The sequence below is a fragment of the Aplysia californica genome, unplaced genomic scaffold, assembly GCF_000002075.1.
Source record: "Aplysia californica isolate F4 #8 unplaced genomic scaffold, AplCal3.0 scaffold00262, whole genome shotgun sequence".
Lineage (NCBI taxonomy): Eukaryota > Metazoa > Mollusca > Gastropoda > Aplysiida > Aplysiidae > Aplysia > Aplysia californica.
In genome coordinates, this window is record NW_004797532.1 from 157,395 (window position 1) to 176,268 (window position 18,874).

General features: G+C 42.0%; 1 protein-coding gene across 4 annotated transcripts in view; it reads right to left on the reverse strand.

The window, feature by feature from the left end:
• LOC101861959 (katanin-interacting protein) overlaps positions 1-18,290 on the reverse strand; it is a 101,399-nt gene extending 83,109 nt beyond the window's left edge. For all 4 annotated transcript variants that reach the window (XM_005100840.3, XM_005100839.3, XM_005100838.3 and 1 more), the window contains exons 1-3: positions 17,960-18,290; positions 10,087-10,145; positions 2,928-2,998 (exon numbers count right to left, since the gene is read on the reverse strand). In XM_005100840.3, coding sequence (XP_005100897.1) covers positions 2,928-2,998; positions 10,087-10,145; positions 17,960-17,966 — 137 coding nt within the window. In that variant the 5' untranslated portion in view covers positions 17,967-18,290. The remainder of the gene's footprint in view (positions 1-2,927; positions 2,999-10,086; positions 10,146-17,959) is intronic.
• Between the last annotated feature and the right edge of the window lie 584 nt (positions 18,291-18,874).

The window sequence follows — 18,874 nt, forward strand, 5'->3', positions numbered from 1 at the left end:
ATACATGACTTTCAGGGGTGTGCTCCATTTTAAGGTCTTCGTTGTATACGTCAATAATGTTAGTAAATTCGGGGGCCCAACATAATAATCCGATGTAGCTTAACAACCACAACTGAAATTTATACACTCAAATCATGATTTATTAATGAACTCACAAATCGAATCCCCAAAAAAATTCAATGCACCGTTTTGTTGTAATAAATGATTATTTATCCTCAGTTTGAAATAAGAAAAGCGTGTTACACAGGCAGCAAACAGACACGTGTAGAACACTTGGTATAACACGTAGAAGACTGGGACTTTCTTTTAAAGGTTGAGAAATGGTGTTGCTAAAGTCTGTAAATTAAAACTACTTGGTGGGTCTTACGGCACCACTGTAATTTAGACAGTAAATGAGACGATTTTATCAAGAACGCACCCCAGTTTATAACGGTGCGACGGGGTCAAATGACCCCAATAATAAAGGTCAACAGGTACCGGGCGAGGAGATAAATCACCGCTGGGCGGCAGGAGCCGCGGTACAACTAAAAGGCGCGATTTCGGCTGATTTCGTGCGCCGTGGTTTGAAACCTGGCAACAGAGAAAAAATTTTCTTCTTTCACTTCCTTTACTGTTCTCTAGTCATGTTCTGTCATCTGCTTTTATCTCCACTTTCTGCCCCCCACCCCCAGTCTCCTTATAGCTCCTCTCTCCTTTATCCCTGACTCATTCTACTGCTATTCCTGGCTCCTTCTTACTGCTGTCTTTCAGATACACCCCTTAGCATAGGGAAGGTAAGATCGAACACCTAGTCTTCTCGGGTGAGGGCAAAAATTCTCGGAGGGTCCCATGTGCAAGTCAACCATGTTAAAGATCCCTTGGTGGTTCTAAAGACGATAAGAGTAGGCTTTAGCCGCCACCCAGGCAAAATCCATTATTAATTCCTGTCAAAACTGAAATTACACTAGTTATTATAAAAACATAGAGTACCTTTGAAATTGGACTGTGGCTGCCTGAGGGCTAGTGGTCCTAGTATGAAGTTAAAAAAATGGCTACATCCCTAAACATCAGTAACACTGAGGATTGAATGACCAGCAGTCGACTATCCCTGAAAATCTAGCAGGGGAACGCAAAGAAGAAGAATACGAACACAGACATTATTGTCCTCCTTCCTGGATATTCTCCCACTGGGACAAACTCACTCAGCCACAACAACATGCCTGAACAAATGACAACTTTAAACCTAAATTACAGTGTTAAGAGCCAACAACAGTTTAGATTCAATTTCATTCCTATTGCCAGCTAGATGCACACTGACAAAAAAGTTACGCCATGACAAAATCTTAAATTTTTTACTTTGACTTTAACAGTAAAATATTAATAAAAATCACAGGTCACAGCGCACCGGCAGTGAAATTTTAGTTGCAGCGGAGGGTTCCCCGCCGAGGGCCTTATCATGTCGGTGTCATGGGGGTCAGCTCCCCGTCGCCGCTCTATCTGGGTTTACTTAATTTGTGGTACTTTTCAACGCACAGTTTTAGGTGTATTTTTGTATTTATGGTGATTATCATTTAATGCATCCAAAGCACGCATTTTTGTTCTTGAGACTCAAAAAAGAACGGACATTGTAACTTGTCTGGTTATTTTGTTAGACACGCTGAAGTCGGCAATGCCAAATTGTAAAAATTTTTTGACAAGTGAGAATGAAAAAATATCAATATAAAAAAAACCGGCAAGACAAAAAATGTCTAACTTTTGGAACATGAACGACATAACATTGGTGCAGATACTCAGAAAAGATGGTATCTGCCCATATAATAGAAATCTGTAATTTTGCAACTTTATCCATCTGGCACACAATTCGCTATGAAGTAATTTCTCTAAATACAACTTCATGTGTTTAATAAAATCGTGAATATACGCATATTTTCTCGAAAGTTTATAAAAATTACCCTGAAGTCTCTCTCTGAAAAAGTACAAACCAATTTTAGTGCCAGAATACATCTACAATGTAATACACGAACAGTATCTGTTACACTCCAGAAATTCCTTACTTTTCTTAAAACGTTAAGTCTAGGTTTCGTAAGTTGACTGAATAGCAGGGAAGTTCTCGTAATTGGGTTATAAGAATAATTTCTACCTTTCTAGTGACACTGAATCAGCACCAGACTTTTCCAGTTTTTATTTTTGTGTCTATGACCATTTGCAATAACTGACAATGTTCTGATTTCTTTACATTTATAAGTGTCCTCGCATATTTCTGACACAAAAAGCTAAAAAAGAAGTTGATCTCTACTCATGTATTTACACAGTTTTGTGGTTTTTTAAATCACATAATATATCTTTCTTAGTTGTATGCAGGCTGCCATAGACACAGCACAATTCGTGAACAAACGCAGAGTAACTTTCTCTTGTTTAATGATAAAACAATAGCTAACGCTGAGTGTCTTTAGTAAAAAAAATGCAAATGTGCATCTTTCTTCTCCTATAACTTCACTATTACTACTTCCGCAGATTTAAGATCTCTCACAGTAAAAACATGATATTCGTAGTCAGTTTAACACAGATTTTGGAGAGATCTGTCGTGCTGTTTTTAAATAAACAATCATTTATTCATAAGTATGTAACTAAAATAGGACAAATTGGGTACTCTACAAACACCTGTCTAGAACAAAAACAAAGGCACAGAAATCAACCATTCTAACGCAGAATAAATCTCAGACATTGAGCTTTTAGTACATCAGTATAATGATTTGCTGTGTGGGATGGGGAAGAAGTTATATAGTTTCAAATGTAGACAAAAATGCGAACTTCTTAACCAACACTGGCAAAGTCGTTTCAGGGTTCAATAACCTCGCGAGCCGGGGAGCTCCGGCGGGCGGCTGAGTCACGCTAACTAAAAGTAAGACAATCGGGTGAAAAGTGACGCCGAGAGGAACGACTCATACCGATTTCTTTCTTGTAGCAAATGGAGATAATGCTGATACTGGGGCGGGACTTCTTCCTTCACTGCAGGTACCTGGAAGTAAAAAGAAAAGAAGACAAGCATATTGAAGGAAACCTTTGGGCAAAATGTCATTTTTAAAATGATTTTTACAAACCCTTGATGAAAGGTCATTCAGCTAACACTTCTAGTCTTCGTCTGATGCAACTGTATTTTTCAAAGTTTTCCATAAGCTAAACAAAATGAACAAAAAAGCACAAGTTTTTAGGAGTTATACTAAATGTGCAACAATTGACAACATATATCACTACAACTACCACACACAACAGGCTTAATGTGAAGGGAAAGAACATGTATGCATACTTCAGGCTGAGTTGTATGTATGTATGTAGTATAGGGTTTTACGGCGCTCGCAACTGCTAAGGTCATATGAGCGCGCGAAACACAAGTTGTTTACTTTCGCAAATATTCGCAGCACGATTGGTCAACTAATTTACTTTAAAATGCTAAAATGTTAAAATATTAAAATTCAGTGTAAATATATTTGTGATTTAAAACAACTCTTATAGGTAACAATAAAAATTTTTAATGGTACGTTTTCATTTTCTTTTTACAACTTGCCATAAAGGCCTAATTGGCCTTTATAAAATTCAAAATTCTGCTGGGAACAACAACGGAAAAGATATTTTGCAATTTCTTGCATTTATAAAATTTCCTTCGGATCTCTCCAAAGTCCAGACATTCGGTTAAGATGTGTCTAATGGTAAAATCTGTGTCGCATCCGACACAGAACGGCTTCTCATCTCCCTAAAGGAGGTATTTGTGGGTCAGGGCTGTGTGTCCGATGCGCAATCGAGTAAAAATGACCGTCTCTTCTGGAGAGGTCCGAAGGATTTCGCTGTTTTAGTTTGGGTTTTATTTCGTATAGTTTATTATTTTTCTGGTTTTCCCAGTGGCTCTCCCACAGGCTGGAGGAGTACTTTTTGACTTTATTTCTAAAGTCAGTCTGTGGGAGAGTGTTTGTCGTTGATCCCAGCAGAAGGGATGAAGCTTTCTTCGCCAGTTCGTCTACCTGCTCGTTTCCTCGGATGCCCACATGGCTGGGGTATCCATGCGAACATTATGTTTTTTCCTGTTTCGGATAGTGTATGAATTTTCTGTTGTAGCCTAACTATTTTTGGATGTAAGAGTGTAGTTTATGAGTGAGGTGATGCAAGACAGAGAGTCAGAAAGGATAAGGAAAGATTTGTTAGGAGAATTTTCTACAGAGTCCAGTGCCATGTCAATGGCAGTGGCCTCCGCAGTGAAAATGGAGGCTTCAGGATGGAGTCTCCTCTGGTGTGTATTGTTGGGAGATAGGGCTGCGGCGTCCACTTCATTGTCTTTTTTGGAGCCATCCGTGAAGATGAGCTCCGCACCAGGGTATTTATCTATTAGTTTTTTGTATTCTGCTTGAAAAGTTTTGGTGTTTGTGCTTTCTTTGTTGTGTGTGGTCAGCTGTAAATCTACTTTTGCCTTGGTGAGGTGCCACGGAGGGAGGTCGGGGAAAAGAATTTGTTGGATGTCTTGTTTGGAAAAGTGTAAGTTTTTGAGGTCCTCAAGGATTCTGAGGCCGAAAGGTTTGATGAGTTTTTCGTTGTTTTGGAATCTGTATATGGTTTCTGGATTTGTTTGTGCGCTGGATTTTCCTGTGTTGAGCTCTGTTTAACTGCGTATTGTAGTGAGAGTTGTGTGCATCTGAGTGAGAGTGGTGGTATGTTGGCCTCGGCCTGGAGGCTCTCCACCGGAGAAGTGCGGAAAGCCCCCAGAGCGAGGCGGAGTCCTTGGTTTTGTATTGGATCTAGTATTTTTAAGACGTGTGGTTTTGCCGACCCGTAGACAACCGTAGTCAAGCCTGGACCGGACAAGGGAGATGTACAAGTGGAGAAGGTGTTTTGAGTCCCCGCCCCACTCCGGATTCGAAAGAATTTTCATAGCGTTTAACGCTTTCTGGCACCTCACACGAAGGTCTTTGATGTGTGGTATGAATGTAAGTTTTTTGTCGAAAATGACGCCGAGGAAACGAGCTTGGTCCTGGACGGGAATCCTTTCCCCGTATAGTGTCAAATCCGGCTGCAGCACACGTCTGCCTGTTCGGCAGAAGTGTACTGCAACTGTCTTTGACGGGGAGAACTTGAAACCGTTATTGTTTGCCCACGTTTCAAGTTTTTGCAGCTGCCTTTTCATAGATCTCAAATGAGGATTTTTCGAACGGCAGCATATCAAAAAGTCGTCAACGTATAACGAGCTGTCTATGCTGTTTTGGAGGGTTTTCACTATGGAATTATTTTAATTTCAAATAGGAGAGGAGAAAGGATGCTCCCCTGGGGGACTCCTTCCTCCTGTTGGTGGGGGTCTGAAAGGGAGGATCCGACACGAACCTGGAAGGAACGGTTCTTCAGGAAGTTGCCAACGAAGGCTGGGAGGTGACCGCGCATGCCGAGTGTGTGCAGGTCTCGAAGAATGCCGTACTTCCAGGTTGTGTCGAAAGCATTTTCTAGGTAAAAAAAGATGGCGATCATGTGGCCCCTTTCAGCGAACGTCTCGCGTATAAAGGTCTCCAGGCGGACCAGATGATCCAGAGTGGATCGAGTTTTCCTGATTCCGCACTGGAGATCGCTCAGCGAGCCCGTCGTTTCCAGAAACCACATGAGTCGCCTGTGAATCATTTTTTCAATTAGTTTGCAGAGACAGCTCTTTAGAGCTATAGGTCTGTAATTGGATGGGTGTGTGTGGTCTTTGTTTGGTTTGGGTATTGGAATGACAGTGGCGAGACGCCAAGACTCCGGAAAGGAGTGCGACCGCCACATGTCGTTGTATATGTGTAGTAGGAGTGTGAGTGTTTCTGAGGGTAAGTGTCTAATGATCTTGTTGTGGATGTCATCCGGTCCCGGGGCTGTATCGCCCAGGTCCGAGATGCACAATGTTAGTTCGTCTATTGTGAAGTCTGCGTTGTAGGTTTCAGTGTTGTTTGAGTGGAAGTTCAGGTGTTGTTTTTCTCTGTTAGTTTTGATGTTTTGAAAAGTGGTGTTGTAGTTTGCTTGGGAAGAGTTTTTGGAGAGAGATGTAGCTATTGTTTTTGCGATGTCTACTTGTGTTTCAGCTGTGGTTCCATCCGGCCTCTGGACGTGCCGAATGGTGTCTGTGCGTCTACCTAAGAATTTTTTAGCAATTTTGAAAACTTGGTTGAGTGGTGTCTGGCTGTTGATTTTGGAGATGTATTTTTGGAATGATTGTCTTTTGCTCTCCCTGAGGCATCTATGTGCCACAGCTCGAGCCTTTAAATAAATTATCTTGTTTTCTATGGTGGTGTTGTTCACGGCCTTTCGATACGCTGCCTTCTTTTTCTTTACTGCGTCCTCACACTCCCAAGAGAACCAGACCTTGTTCCTCCGGGGTTTTGTTTTTGTTTTTGGTATTTGATTGTGGCTTATTTCTAAGAGTTTTTCGTGAAATTTATTGTAGTTGTGGTCGAAATTGGGATTAAGAATCTTGGAACATTGATTGGCAAACCCGTCCCAGTCGGCTTTTTTGAAGTTGAAGCGTTCTGGGATCGGGTCGTTTTGGAGGTTATTGTTTTTTAGGAGAATTGGGAAATGGTCCGTACGGTCATCCAGCACAGACCACTCAAGATCTGGGACTAGGTCAGGGGTACAAAAGGTGAGGTCAAGGGATGAAGTGCCATAAGTGGCTCTGTTTCTGTAAGTTGGGGATTTATCATTTAAGAGACAGATGTTATTTTGAAATAAAAAGTTTTCTATTATTTTTCCTTTCTGGTCTATAGGTTTGTCTCCCCAAAGGGGGCTGTGGGCATTGAAATCACCTAGCAAAATAAAAGGTTTTGGGAGCTGAGACTTTAAGTCATTTAGTTGGGTTATTTTGAGGGGGTAAGTTGGTGGGATGTAAACTGAGCAGATCGTGATTGGTCTGTGCAGGGTGACCCGTACGGCAATAGCCTGGAGGGTCGTCTTAAGATGTACTTGTCTGTGGAGTGTGTGGTTGTCGGTGTAGATGGTGGTACCACCGGAAGCAATCTGGTTCTCCGTGTGAATGTGATGGTATGCAGTAAATCCTCTTAAGTCTATGGTTGAAGCCGGGGCGAATTTTGTTTCTTGAATACAGGCCACCCGTGGGCACAGTGTGGCCTGTAAATGTTGCAATTCTGCAATGGAAGGTCGGATTCCGCCGGCATTCCATTGCAGGACCGCCATTATGAATTTTTACTTTTTGATTTGGAGCACTTAGGCCCCGGCTTCGAAGAAACACTCTGACTCCTCCTTACGGGGGAGGCAGAGTTTTTTCTAGGTTGCCGTCCTGGATTGGACGGCGGTCTAGTGGGGGATCTGGAGGAGTGACAGACTCCGCCCCTCCCTGGGTCAGGCCGGGGAGGGGGGGTCGGAGCTGTCTTCCTCCATAGGCAGGGGTTTGTCTGCTGGAGGGGTAGGGGGAGGTGGAGCAGACCGAGGGGGCTGGGAAGGGGGGGGGAGGGGGCTGGGGGGAGGGGAGAAGGCCCACCCCGCACTCCATCAGAGGGATGGGCTGTGAGGTGGAAGAAGAAGAAGAAGAAATGATAGAAGAGGGGTGAGGGGGAGAAGAGGGGGCGGAGGAAGAGTCCTCCCCGTCCTCCCCTAGAACCCCATAGCTGTTAGAGAGTGGCACCTCAAAGGGGGGTGCCACAGGGATAGTAGCGGGCTTTTTATTTTTGGTGATCTTTGGCACAGAGACTTGCCTGTTGACCGCGGGCTTTGGGAGGTCGGCAGTAGAATTACTTGCCGACCTCGTGACCATCTGGGTTGCCTTTGAATATGACCGGCCAACGACTGGGGTTGTGATTGGCGGGCACACAACCTTACGAGCCTCCTGGAAGGAGCAGCCATTTCGCGCCTTGTATTTCTGGATGGCGCGTTCTTGGAGCCAAGTCGGACACTCCTTGCTGAAAGCTGTGTGCTGGCCGTGGCAATTGGGGCAACAAGGACTAGCCTTGCATTCCTTCTCAGGATGCCCGGTCTTGCCACAACGAGGACACACGGCTGCGTGACGGCACCGTGACTGGCTATGGCCGAACTTCTGACACTTGAAACAGCGCAGAGGGTTCGGCACATAGGGTCGTACGTCGAGTACCAAGTAAGATGCCCGAACGGTGGCTGGAGGGCGACACGATTCGAATGTTAGGACAATCGTGTTCATCTCGATAGTAGTCTCCCCCCACCGAAGAGTAATCCGGCGGGCTTCGACCACTCCCTCACAGTGCTCCACAATCTCTTCCATGGAGCAGCCTTTCAGCTCATGGCTGCGGACCACGCCCTTCGAGCGGTTAAATTTTTGGTAGTGCTCTGACTTACATTGAATACCACCGAAGGTCGTGGTATCCAGGAGTTTGGTCACTTCGATTTCGGTTGCGCACTTGACAAGGAGTGCACCACAGGAAAGTTTCTGTACACATGTGGGAATGTATCCCAGAACTTTCCGTAGTGCATCTCCTGTCTTAAAGAGGTTGAGATCGGTAATTCTTCTCTGTGCGTCTTTGGTACTGGAGATGGCCACGTACGGTTGCCTCAGAAGCTCCTTGGGAGGAGGGAGAAAAGAGGCATCGGTAAAGGTCCTTTTACCATTTTTTGAGCTTTTGCTCGGCTCGGCGGCCGCACCTGCTTCCGCGAGCCGAGACTTCTTTACGTTGGGAGCTGGGGAAGGGTCTATTTTTTATTTGGATTCCATGAGAGTTTTCTATTTTATTCTACTCCGGGGCTCCCCGCCCGCCACAGAGCCCAACAAGGGGACACATTGCTCGGATGACCAGAGCTGTGCCAGGGCTACCCCGGAGCTATACTCTCAACGAGAAAGTACAAGACCCTCTCGTCAAGATTGACCCAGGGCTTGATGGGGTTTCAGCTCTCAACCGATTGAGTGGCATGGGCCATGCCACCCTCCCGTCTAAGAGGAAAACCTGGGCCAAAGAGGTGTGTTGGCGAGGGACAGTCCGTGGACTGATCTCACCTCAACCGCCAGGTACCCGGTTTCCCTCTGCACGGGTCGCACCTCACGGTCAACGAGGCGCCCACTCTGTGGGATGGGTGACCTCTCGTTTTGCTGCACATGAGGTCAGCAGTGGTAGGAAAGATAGAAGAAGAAAGAAAGAAGGAAGGAGAAGAGGAGGATACACCAAAGAAAATGTCGCACACGGATCCCAGAGGGTTGGGGTCCGTGTGCGACACTTCGCCTTTGAGGGGGTTGCACCCTCTGCAGACGAAGCAGTGGGTCTATTTATATCCCCCCGACCCACTGGGGGTGAGGCTGAGTTGAAATTTTCCATTCCCCACAAATAAAACATAAGAAACAAAAGAACTTAACTGCTATAAATCTGATGCCATAAAGAGAATGAATACTTTTAGCTAGTAGTGGGGCTACATTTGGTACAAAGGGGCCATGGTCCCCCTACCTCTCTTCACACATGTTTTACAATGTACCATAATAGATTGTATGTTCTCCAGTTTCACTAAAACCCTTCCCATAGCAACCTCTATGACATCGCTATGCTGTCCTAGAAAATTAAAGATAGATTTAGGTAGCGCCAGGCGGAATCTGCCCCCGACTTGATTTAAGGGAGATCACTTGAGATCACCAAAGATGCTTTAACTGCTAGAGAAACTCTAGTAATGAAAACGTTATAGTTTCCTGGTTGTGCATTTTTAAATGGCATCCATAAGCTGTTGGCCTTGCAGCTCTCTATAGACTGTCAGTCTTGCCATGACCTGTTGGCCCCCCCATCTGTTTGTGTGTGGGCATCAGACTGCTAGACTGCTTGAATAAAGGTTATTTGCACTGGCCATACTTTAACAACAATCTAGTGCTCTAGCGAAGATTTCCATTTTGAAGTCTTTCGACATAGACGTCTATCATTGATTTTCTATGAATGCATATATGTGCTGAAGGTTTCTTTTTGCTTGCATCTATAATGTTATTTGAGTGGCTCAGCATCACTCCTTTCCAGCAAAGCCCCATACCACTGCTTTTAAAATAAATAGCACATATCAGATAAATGTGACAAAAGCTGTTGAGCTAGTTTGAATAACTGTGAGTAATCTTGTCTTAAAACTGCAGCAAGCTAGTAAAACCAAGACACTCACATTAAGAGGCACCTGTAACTCTTGGTTCCCATTGCCCCACTTCTTGCGACTTCTGGAATCTGAGGAAAAGAGTGAAAAATGTGAAATCTTTGCCTATTGGTTGTCATGACCGCCAATTTTACAATTTCATAATAGGGGGTGCCAATTAGCGCGGTCGGGTCGGGTACGGTAAGGTCAGGTCGGGCCGTTTTCTGGTGGTTTCAGTGCACACTACAACCCCGCTGCGATTGTACCTCTGACAACCTGGAAGTTAAAGTAGAGATACCTTTAACCTCAATGGCTTCCAGGGCTCCTTTCCGCAGTTCCCTGTTGCAGCACTGTAGCAGCCTGGAATCCCATAAACATGGGTTACATCGATATCTTTCTATTATCTTCTGTAAGTAGATGGACTCCATTGTTGTCAACTGTTGATGGAATTTCACGCGGAAATGCCTGAAATGACATCGCAGTGTCAACATGGACACGTGACTCAGCCTTGTTGTTATCGGCTGCAAACACCTGATCATGCGACCCGCAGATCTGAAAACAAACGCATTTGTTTTTGAAGGTCACTGACCGTGTCGATTGGTTTGTGCCACGATGGTCGCTTTGCACTCTCAATTTAATTAGTCCCGACTACCATATCAACCCGACCCGACCTGACCCAATCGCGCTAGTGGGGACCCGCTATTAGATTCCTCTCCTGAGGTCTATATTATATATATGTGTGTGTGAGGCATCGTGGTGAAATCAGGCGCTTGTCAAAATAATGAAATTTGACAAATCGCCATTTATCTGCCAGTTTGGAAATTTTTTCGAATTTTTGTTTTTTTGCTCAACAACTTGTATGTCTATTCAAAAGCACTTTTGTGTGGATTTTAAGGAAAAAACTGTGAGTAACTCTTTGAACCCCATCAGACGCTTCGGCGGTAATAACCCTGTTCCCCATCGCTGGGAGTGTCCAGTACTAGTGACAACCCTTTCGTATTATTCAGTACTAGTTTTTGCTTATTTTTCGGAATTATTCCCGAACCAAGTTTTTTTTAGTAATGACTAAGACTCTGTTTCCGCTATTTAGAAGTTGGAGGCAAGCTTTTGGGGTTATAATGAGACATAGTGCACTAGGTTTAGGTGACTGTAGAAAAAACTCTGGGAAACGGTGAAAAAAACTCAGGGCTTAAAGAGTTAAAAGCACAAAAAATGTAAATTTGCAATTTCCAAAGACTCTTATGCCATGGAAGTCACCAAATTTTGGCGGCTATTTTCTCACTAATTTTACATCTGAAACCAAGCGACCCCAGCCCCCTCAATTGCAAATATCTGGACTTCTGTTCAAGAAAAATAGATATTTTTTTCATCGAAAGCAAGGTAAATGAACAACCTTTAAGATGATACCAATAACTCAATATGCCCAAAAATTGACGAGCGCCTGATTCAACTTCGTCCTGACACACACACACATATAATATACATATTATTATATATAATCCAATGGGCAAAATCGAGTTTAAAAGCAGTCATCAGACAAAAGCTTCATTCATCAAAATGTAAAATTAGGCATGCATGCATGCAAGACTAAACAGTCAATTCATTTACAATTATAATTAAAGCATTTTTGACTATTAAAAATTATATATATGACAGTGAACATTCACTGAAATAGAGGCTTTGTGTATTTCACAAATATTATTTACTTTAATCAAAATTTAAAAGTAAAAACATCAGAGGTCTAATCATACAAGTGATGCAGCAGTATGGTGAGCCACTGCACTATGTCACCTATGTGGTCACCACAACTCTCAACATGAGTGGTTAATCGAAAGCTATATATATGATATATAATATATGTGTCAAGACGTGGAGGAATCAGGCGCTCGTCAATTTTTGGACAAGTCGAGTTTTTTGTATAATTTTAAAACTTGTTCATTTGTCTTGCTTTCGGAGAAAAAATACTCATCTATCATGAGAATAGAAGTCGAGATATTTGTGATTGAAGATGGGGGTCGCCTGGTTCCGGAGTCATAAATAAGGGCTGAAGTTTGGCGACTTTCAAAGCTTGAGAGTCCTCAGAAACTGCAAATTTACATTTTTTTAATGCCTTAAATCAACATTTTTCAGTAAAACCTGCACAGAAATGTGTTTTTAAATGGACCTTAACTGATTCCGTCCATACAGCCAGTGACAGCGGCTCTGGGTTTTGCCGCTGTTGCCATTCGACAGCTGCGAGCGGCTTGACGAAATCCAAAATGAAAGAGCACTTTTTAACACAGTTCCTACTTTTAATTTGTCAAAAGGAAGTAAAACTTGTAAACAAGCCTGACCTCAATCTCTCAAGGCCAAAATCGATCGAAACTCCACAACATTCTTGCAAAAATCATTGTTATGTTGTCGCTAAGTGAGGGTAACAACATGGAGCCTGGTATAATAAGAAGGCCCTTCAGTGAAAGATATTCAAATAAATTTGGGAAATTCTTGTATAAATCTGTGCTAGGATCATATCTCTAAAATATTGTGTTGATTTCCTGTAGAGCTGAGAAAATGAGGCAAGTTGAAATTTTCAAAGAGGTGTTTCGCAATTTTTTTTCTCATTCGTTTTTGTCTCCGAGAAAATACAATACAATCGGAATATAAGTCATTGTAATTGATATAATCAGATTCCTCTATTTATTCCCATCAGTTTGGTATATGATGATACATAATAAAGTAGCTTAGAGCTTCATAGTGATGCATTAAATAAAGCACCCCAGGTGAAAAATTGAACAGGGAAAGACTCTGTCTAGAGCCTAAAACAATCATGGACGGGATCAGTAAACATGTTGAGATAAAAAGACAAAAATTTGATAAGAATTGTCAAATGGACGGAAAAATGCCAGTTTCTTCGATTTCATTTTATTTTGAAGAGCGCCTGATTTCAACACGATGCCTCACATTAGGAAGTTATGGCAAGGAAGCATTGACTCTTCAGTAAATTTTTACTTATGCACCCACACACAGATGCATTGATTTGAGGGCTAAACTGACATAATTTTTGCTGTAGAACACACGTATGGCCACTAAAACCCTTGCAAATCAATTGCTTTCAAATATCAATCCTAATTGCCAAAAAATCAAATGTATCACGACGCTGCGGAATCAGGCGCTCGTCAATTTGAGGACATATATGGGGTAATTGGTATCATCTTAAAGTTCATTTGCCTTGCTTTGGATGAAAAAAAATCCATTTATCTTGACTAGAAGTCAAGATATTTGCGAATGAAGGAGGTGGGGGTCGCCTGGTTTCAGAAGTAAAATAACGAAAAAATGGCCGCCAAAGTTTCACGACTTCCATAGCCTGAGAGTCCTTGAAGACTGCAAATTAAAATTTTGTGTGCCTTTAATCAAAGTTTTTCCATAAACTCCACACATAAGAGAATGTTTTTGAATGGACATACGAGGTGTTGAGAAAAAAAAATAATTCTAAACTGACTAAAAAATGCCGATTTCATTATTTTGACAAGCGCCTGATCTCACCACGATGCCTCACAAATTATTGTGAAATGTGGGGGGGGCATGCCCCCCTGAAACCCCCCATGTTGTTAAAAATCAAGTCAAATATTACTATTTTCAAACACCAATAACTATTGATAAGCGGCAAAAATGAAGGCCGTATTCGTGGTCAGCATGCAAAATACTACTAGATCTAGAAAAAAAGTATAGATCTATAAAACGGGTGTATGAGTAAAAAAAAGCTAACTCTTCAAGATGAAGAGTTTATTTGCACTAATATAATAAAATAGGTAGTGTTTTAATTGCGACAGAGTAACGCTGTGACAACTAACGCGGCGTTAATTGTGACAGAGTGAACACAGAGCTCTTTTGCGTTGATGATTAGATCTAGATCTAGATCTAGATCTAACACAAGGAGGTTAGTTTTAAGCTCCTTGATCTAACATTTACCATTTCCACTTTCTCATCGTGGTCCTAGTTATCTATGCTTGTCACAGCCTGACAAAATGGAAGGCTTTCTACAGCAGGCATTCAAATCTTACGATGAATTTGACAAAGCTTTTGCTAAATTTAAGGATGAAAATTTTGTCACCTTTAGGAAAAAATCATCTGAAACTGAAACAGTTGAGAAGGCGGACAAAGAGTTTGGTAAAAATCGACAAATACTTTCTGCACAGTAGAGTCGAGGCAAAAAATATTTCAACAAAACATCAACAGCAACAAAAACCACTTGGGGCTACAATAGCAACAACAAGAAAAGAGCTGCGACTGTCTTTATTTTTGTCCGTTACTTTGGTGTGTGTGTGTGTGTGCGTGTGTGTGTGCGTGTGCGTGCATGTGTGGTGTGTGTGTTTATAAGGCCAAGCATGTGCGGTGTGCGTTCGTCTGTGAGTGTATGTGTGTGTGTCTGTGTGTGTGTGCATGTATGTGTATTTGTATGTGTGTGGGTGTGTGAGTGTGTGTGTGTATATGTGAATGTGTAATGTGTGTTTGTTTTCCTTTTGGCAAGCGCTATTTGCGTTCTGAATAGCTCCCGTGCTATTTGCAACGCCGTGTTCTGAATAGCTCCCGTGCTATTTGAAACGCCAGTACTAGAATCTAGATCTAGTAGCCATAGTTTTTACACGATAATATTGTAGTTCTGCCTGAATTGTGGAAGCTTTCTCAGTTTTTTTATAAACCTCCTAGGATTTGACTCCTTTTTTATGACGTTGTCTTATTCCTATCAATATTGGGTAGATCTAGATCTAGATTAGATTTAACAATTGTTTCTGACATTGTTTGCACAAAAGTAGACGTCTTGTTCATCTCTCATAATCATAATCATTTGAGTTAGAGTTTGAGCAAGTTTAAAAGTCGAAAGACGCTTGGACAACAATAACAAGACGGTGCAACTCGAACTTTAAGTTAGGCCTAGAGAACGTTTACAAGCTGTCTACTGTCTACATTCTCTAAGTCTAATGTTCAGTGCTTCCAAGCGTGGCATCGAATCCCGGTCCCGGAAGGTTTTTTTTCCTTCTCCTGAGCCTAAAACAAACAAAAATTTAAAAATTAGACTCACAGACCAAGGAAAGCCACTATTGAACTTTAACCAGGCCTAAATTGGTAAAAGGAAAAGTGTAGGCTATAAGGCCTATTATACTTTGTACAGAGCTCCTCTTGGGGACAAAACCTGAATGTGCATGCTTCATCACTGCATAAAAAAAAGGCCAGCACTATTTCTCCGAACGTTCGGAAAAATAAAGCTGGGCACTATTTCTCCGAACACTCTGAAATCACATCCTTTCCGCAAATTTCCGATATTATATAGATCTATAATTATAGTATAGGCCTACCAAAGATTGTTCGTATACAATATGGTTCAATCGGTCCAAAAAATGTCCACAGTAAATATTTATAAAGAAACGCTACAGTTCCAAACAGTTTTTCGCTACAGATATCACGTGTTGCCTATGAAGGGTGCTGCTCTTAAACTTAATGTGTTGTGTTCACTCGTGTGCTGTCTAGTCTAGATCTACGGAGGGTTATTGATAACGTCACATAGAACTAGCGATATCTGCGTTTGTCGCAGCCGCGACCAATCAATCGTGGCTCAATTTTTTGGTCCCCAAATCGGAAAATAAAAGTCAAAGAAAAAAAAAAAAAAAAAAAGAAAAACCGAACCTCTTTACTTTTGAAAGAAAGTTCACCTAGCTTCACTTCGTCTCTTTCTCACTTGTTGTCACCAGGTTGATTTGTTGAATTACGTTAGTTACTTTTATTTTTTCCTCTTTGTGGTGTTTTATTTTGTTAGTGTGTATTTTTTTCTTTCTTGTTATTGTTCTGATGTGTTGTTTTTCTATCAATTTTTTTTGGGGGGGAAAAAAAGGGGGGGGGGGGGGGTTATATAGTGTAACGTCATTTAATTTGATGTTCCTACCTTCGTTAGATTCTAAATATATACACATGTATAAATATATAGATTTAAATGTCCTGTACTTTGTTTTAAAATTACGCACATTTAGTTTTAAAACAGCCAATCTTCTTCGGACAGGTGGACTCACGCCCTTATTTGTTATTTTTTGTGGTTGTTTATGGGCTGTTCTAATTTGGATTTCATTCTGTTGTGAAACCTTTCTACTTTCTTTTTCACGTTTTTACACTCATCTAAAAATCTCTAGACTAGCCAGACTAGCTCTTGAGAATTGAAATAGATATATAGACCTAAAAATTTGCTCCTCTGTGTGTGTGTGTGTGTGTGTATGCATGTGCATGTGTGAGTGTGTCTGTGTGTGGTAGTAAAGTCTGTAAAGTGTGTAAGTGGAGAGTGAGGAGCGTGCGTGTGTTTGTTTTTCGGGCTTTATTCAGTAACAGTTCAAAGTATACACAAAAATAGAAACACAGGAATCCATTCACTCCAGGGCTCATGAGTCGTTCCTCTCTTTCAGTTTCACTCATTCATTCAATTCCCGTGTTCTCTCCCGCGGCTCATCGCCGTACGCATGACTTTCACACCCCACCCCCTCCCTCCAGGCACACACAAAGAAAATCTCACACATTCCCTTGCTCCCTGCGAACCATGGACAATAACATAGGCAAAACACTGCCTTAGCCGCATTCCTTTCGTTCGTGAGCTGTGGACCAGGCCAGGGGGATCGGTGTCGTCGTCTTGTAGTTGCTGTCGCCTGTGGATACACTCGTACATTCTTTTTTTCACCTGCTCTTTCACTCATACTGTCTCTCCATTCACAGCTCAGCTCGTCATACGTTCAAAAGTAGCCCACTGATCATGTTTAGTTAGTGTGTGTGTATAAGTTTGTGTGTGTACATGTGCATGATGGTGGTGGGTGTGTGGTGGGTGTTACTGAAGGTTGTCTGTAGGCGGGCTTGCCATGCGGTGTTCCTTCCCAATCCCAGACCAGAGGCAGAAGGAAAGTTGGCGCCGAACTCTTGCAATAAATAGGCAATAAATCACGAGACCGGAAGCCGGAAACCATTCGGAGAAATAAAGATCGGCACTATTTTTCCAAACGTTCGGAGAAATAGTCACTTCGTAAAAAAAACTACAAAGCAACAAGCTATAATTAACTTTAAGGGGAAAATTTGTTGGTCAGTCGAGAAGAAGACAACACCCCCCCCCCCAAAAAAAACCCTGTCCAGGACCGGGATTGAACCCAAGCTAAAAAACTGATGGTTTGACTTCAAGCGCAGACGCGCTGTCCATGCGACTATCAGAACTTCCGATAACAAAGTGCAGATTAAGCTTCATATTTTACACACGGCGACACGGCGTTGCATAGCACTGGCGCTAATCGCAACGCGGCGTTGCAAATAGCACTGGCGCTAATCGCAACGCGGCGCTGCAAATAGGCACTTCCTTTCCTTTTTTCTTAAAAAAATTTTTTTGTCAGTCACTCTTCGCAATTAACGCTAGACTATCATTAAAATAAAATTAGATCTCTAGATCTAGATCTAGATCTAGATATATCTCTAGATCTAGATCTAGATCAAGCTTCTTGTAAAAATGCAAATGGTGTTCAAACATAGAATCTAGATTCTACATGTAGAAAATTGAGAAAACTGAAAAGTAACTTAAAAGTAACAGTAAAGGGCCACACTAAAGTTTACTTGAAGTTAAAGTCAGTCAAGTGAACAAATAGACTCCAGTCTAGTTGAGATCTCAGAGATAGAATCTAGACTACACTTGACAAACAATAGCTTGATAAACTCTTTTAATTTCCTATTGCGCGTGCATGTGAAGGTGGTAAAAAAAAGAATGCAGAATGCAGACGCAAAGACCGAAAATTTCCAACGCCAATACAATACAAATCAGTCAATAGTCAATCTACAGATCTATAAAAGAAAAGAAAAGATAGATTCTATATTAGATTTTCTTCGATCAAGAAGAACAGCAAAGATCTTTACTCACGGTTCATAATGCTCAAAAGTCCAACAAATCATCCAACATGCTTTCAACATTCAAATCCTTCCAAAAACTCACGACCAAACCTGTGTTTGAAGTCAACTAAGTCAGTGGACAGGGTCTGTAGCTAACATTCCTCCATTTGTACACAAGTTGTTGCGCATGTACACTATGGGTTTTTAAAAACAGCGACAACACCATGGCGTGGTGTGCATTTTGACAAAACAAAACGAATTTTAAAAAAAAAGGATTCCGGGTTTTACGTTTTTACCTTGAGCTATTGAGAGACAAGTGTAATACAAAGAGTTTGAACAGCCTGCTTCTCGATTTAATTAAGAAAAAAACCCAAAACAACAACAACAACAGGAAACGTGTAAAATAACACATTGAATTTGTTAAGCAGAGGCAACGGACGCTATCAGGGGCGGCTCGTCCATAGAGCACGGTCGTGCACTGCCGCCCAAAAAATTTAGTGCGCCCAACACCCACAAAGAGACAATAAAAGAACCTTTACCTTCCACCATCCAACCAGTTTTCCGTACAAGTTCTTCGCCAGAGCCTATTCGTTCATAACAACATCTACAACTCTACAACATCTACTATACCATAATATCAAGTCCTTGTGCTCCACCCAAGTAAATAATAGAATGTTCAGCGGTGTAATCTATCTCGGAAAATGCTCTATGGGCCGACCCAAACAATGATGACGTTTTGACCGAGTTTCTTAGTTCATAAATATTAATAAGGCGGCACAATCTCAATGTGCACCAGCCGAGCAAAGCCCATAGAGGCAGTCTAAAAATAACGCCATCTCAGACCAGTTCACGATGGCCTACACAATTCAATGCCCGTATTATGAAAGCTTCGGAGCTATCCACCGGAATGCTCAAAGTGATGTGCGATTGGTCCATTGTCTTGCCA